General features: G+C 55.2%; 1 protein-coding gene across 1 annotated transcript; it reads left to right on the forward strand.

Annotated features, from left to right (window-relative positions):
- The first annotated feature begins 571 nt into the window (after window positions 1-571).
- On the forward strand, window positions 572-2,193 carry LOC119352180 (pto-interacting protein 1-like). The gene is made up of 2 exons (XM_037618894.1): window positions 572-1,051; window positions 1,129-2,193. The coding sequence occupies exons 1-2, from the start codon at window positions 572-574 to the stop codon at window positions 2,191-2,193; spliced, it is 1,545 nt and encodes a 514-aa protein (XP_037474791.1).
- The last annotated feature ends 239 nt before the right edge of the window (window positions 2,194-2,432 follow it).

A 2,432-nucleotide genomic window follows, 5' to 3' on the forward strand; every position in this document is an offset into this window, starting at 1 on the left:
GTGGTGACAGTGGCGCAGAAGGCCTTGTACGGCCGCGGGCTCGTCTCGATGATCACCAAGGCAGCGGAAACAACCCGGCAGAACAAGCTAGACTACGACCTCGTCACACGACGTGTTTCCGTGATCGGCGAGTCACTGCCGCGTCTATAGTTGCCAGACCGGGGAGTTGGCGCCACCACTCCAGCAGGCTGTGTGACACACTCCAAGAAGCTCATAATTTCGTCACCACCTGCCAGAAATGGAACGCACGGAGGAATTTCATCTACGCTGGCGAACCATTTTGTTCGGTTAGGCCAATCCGATGATCTTTGGCTCGTTTTTGTAGACATTGTGACGGGTAAAATAAAGTTTATGAGTTTTGCTTACAAGAATTGGGTCGGTGTTTTAAGAAAAAGGCAACTGTGGGTCGGAGTTTGCAACAAAAAAGACCGAGATAGGACAACATTCTGGGCGGAGAAAAATGAGGCGACCAGCAGGAGATCAAAGGGGTGTGACAAAAAGCACCGAGGCTTAGTTGCTCCTCCTACTAATTAACGCTTGGTAGTTGGTATACAGTGTATAGTCTTGTTCCATGGCGGTCACCACGGTGGCGACGGCGGGCCAGCTGGCATTGTACGTGCACGGGCTCGTCACGAAGATCACCAAGGCGGCGGAGACAGTGAAACAGAACAAGCTAGAGTGCGAGCACCTCGCGCGGCGCGTGTCGGTGATCGGCAAGCTGCTGCCTCGCCTGCAGCTGCAGGACCCGGAGGTGGCGCAGCCGCTGGCCGGGCTGGGCGACACGCTCCAGGAGGCGCATGATCTCATCGTCACTTGCCAGAAATGGAGCGCGAGCAGGAGATTCTTGTACGCCGGCGTCCAGGCCGAGAAGTTCAGGGAAGTCAACGGCAGGATCGACTCCCACCTCATCCTCATCCCCTTGCTCAGCCACATCTCCATTAGCCGCCGCCTCGACCAGATCATTCCAACTACTCCTACTCCTACCACCACCAGCCTTCTTCTACCTATAGCTGCAACTGCATCTGACACGGTGCCGTCGCTGGAGCTGCAGGTAAGGAACTTCATCTTGTTGCTTTTAGAGCTTAGTAATTACGTGTGTGTAATTGTGCCGTCGTCTTCCATATACAGGAGTTCACGTCAGCCGAGATCACCATCATGACCGGAAGCTTCCACCATGTGCTCAGTGAGGACAGCTCCATGACGGTGTACAAGGGCCGTCTTCACGATGGCCTGGAGGTGGCAGTCAAGTGCCTGAAGAACTACGGGCGACAACGGCACGAACAAGAGGGTGCGTTCGTGGCGGAGCTCGAGATCCTCCCCCGCCTCCGTCACGACCACATCGTGGGCCTCGTGGGCTGGTGCGCGGAGGACGACGATCGCATGTTCGTGTACCAGCACCAGCACACAAGCAACGGCACGCTCAGGGAGCACCTGACGCTGGGCGGAGGCCGCGGTTCTGCCTCTGCGTCGCCGGTGACCTCGTCATGGAAGGTGCGTGTCCAGGCACTGCTGGGCGCGTCCAGAGCCATCGACCACCTGCACCGCGTGTGCACCCCGCAGATCATCCACCGCAACGTCAGCTCGTCCAGCATCCTTCTGGACGAGACCTGGGCGGCCCGCGTGTCCGGCTTCGGCGCCGCTGTTTTGCAAGCGGCGACGAAGGGCGAGCTACATGGTCAGCTCGTCGGGGAGGTCGTCGGCCACTTTGGGTATGTCGACCCGGAGTACCGCCGCACGCACCGTGTGACTCCGGCGAGCGACGTGTACAGCTTCGGCGTGGTGATGCTGGAGGTGCTGACGGGGAGGCCGCCTAGCTGGGAGGAGGCACAGACCTTGGTTGGATTTGCTGTCCCGTTCATCGAGGGTGGGAACCTGGGGCCTTTGCTGGACAGACGCCCATCGCCGGAGCCGACGCCGGGGCAGTTGCAGGCGCTGGAGCTTGTGGCGTACACGGCCGCACGCTGTTTGTGGCGCCAGGACCGGCCAGCCATGTCAGACGTGGTGACCAACCTCGATATGGCGCTCGGGCTCATAGAGCGTGATGGCTCTAAGCCGTACACTATTGGATCCGAGAGGGCTACCAAAACTGCCTTCGCCGAGATCAAAGTCGAAGAGTCTGTAGAATCAGACGAGGACTCTTGGTCTTGGGGAGAATACCAGATGGTACCATCACTTACATGCATGCCCGTATGATACCAATTTCAAAAGTCTGATTTAAATGTTTTAAAAAAATTGTGAATGTTTGCAAGACATGTGTTTACATCTTCTAAAACATTCAGATCGTATTCGCAAAACAAATAAAAAATTCAGATCCAAATTCAAAGTACATATTCCCCCGTTTCAAAAAAAGTGACTCAACTTTATATTAATTTTATACTAAAGTTTATATTAATTTTATACTAAAGTTAGTATAAAATTGACTCACTTATTTT

This window comes from Triticum dicoccoides, chromosome 2A, assembly GCF_002162155.2.
Source record: "Triticum dicoccoides isolate Atlit2015 ecotype Zavitan chromosome 2A, WEW_v2.0, whole genome shotgun sequence".
NCBI classification, from domain to species: domain Eukaryota; kingdom Viridiplantae; phylum Streptophyta; class Magnoliopsida; order Poales; family Poaceae; genus Triticum; species Triticum dicoccoides.

Excerpts from the sequence above, each read along its gene's own strand:
- LOC119352180 (XM_037618894.1), top strand. The coding sequence starts at position 572 with ATGGCGGTCACCACGGTGGCGACGGCGGGCCAGCTGGCATTGTACGTG. Across the intron at positions 1,052-1,128 it reads TGCCGTCGCTGGAGCTGCAG|GAGTTCACGTCAGCCGAGAT; the intron begins GTAAGGAACTTC and ends TTCCATATACAG.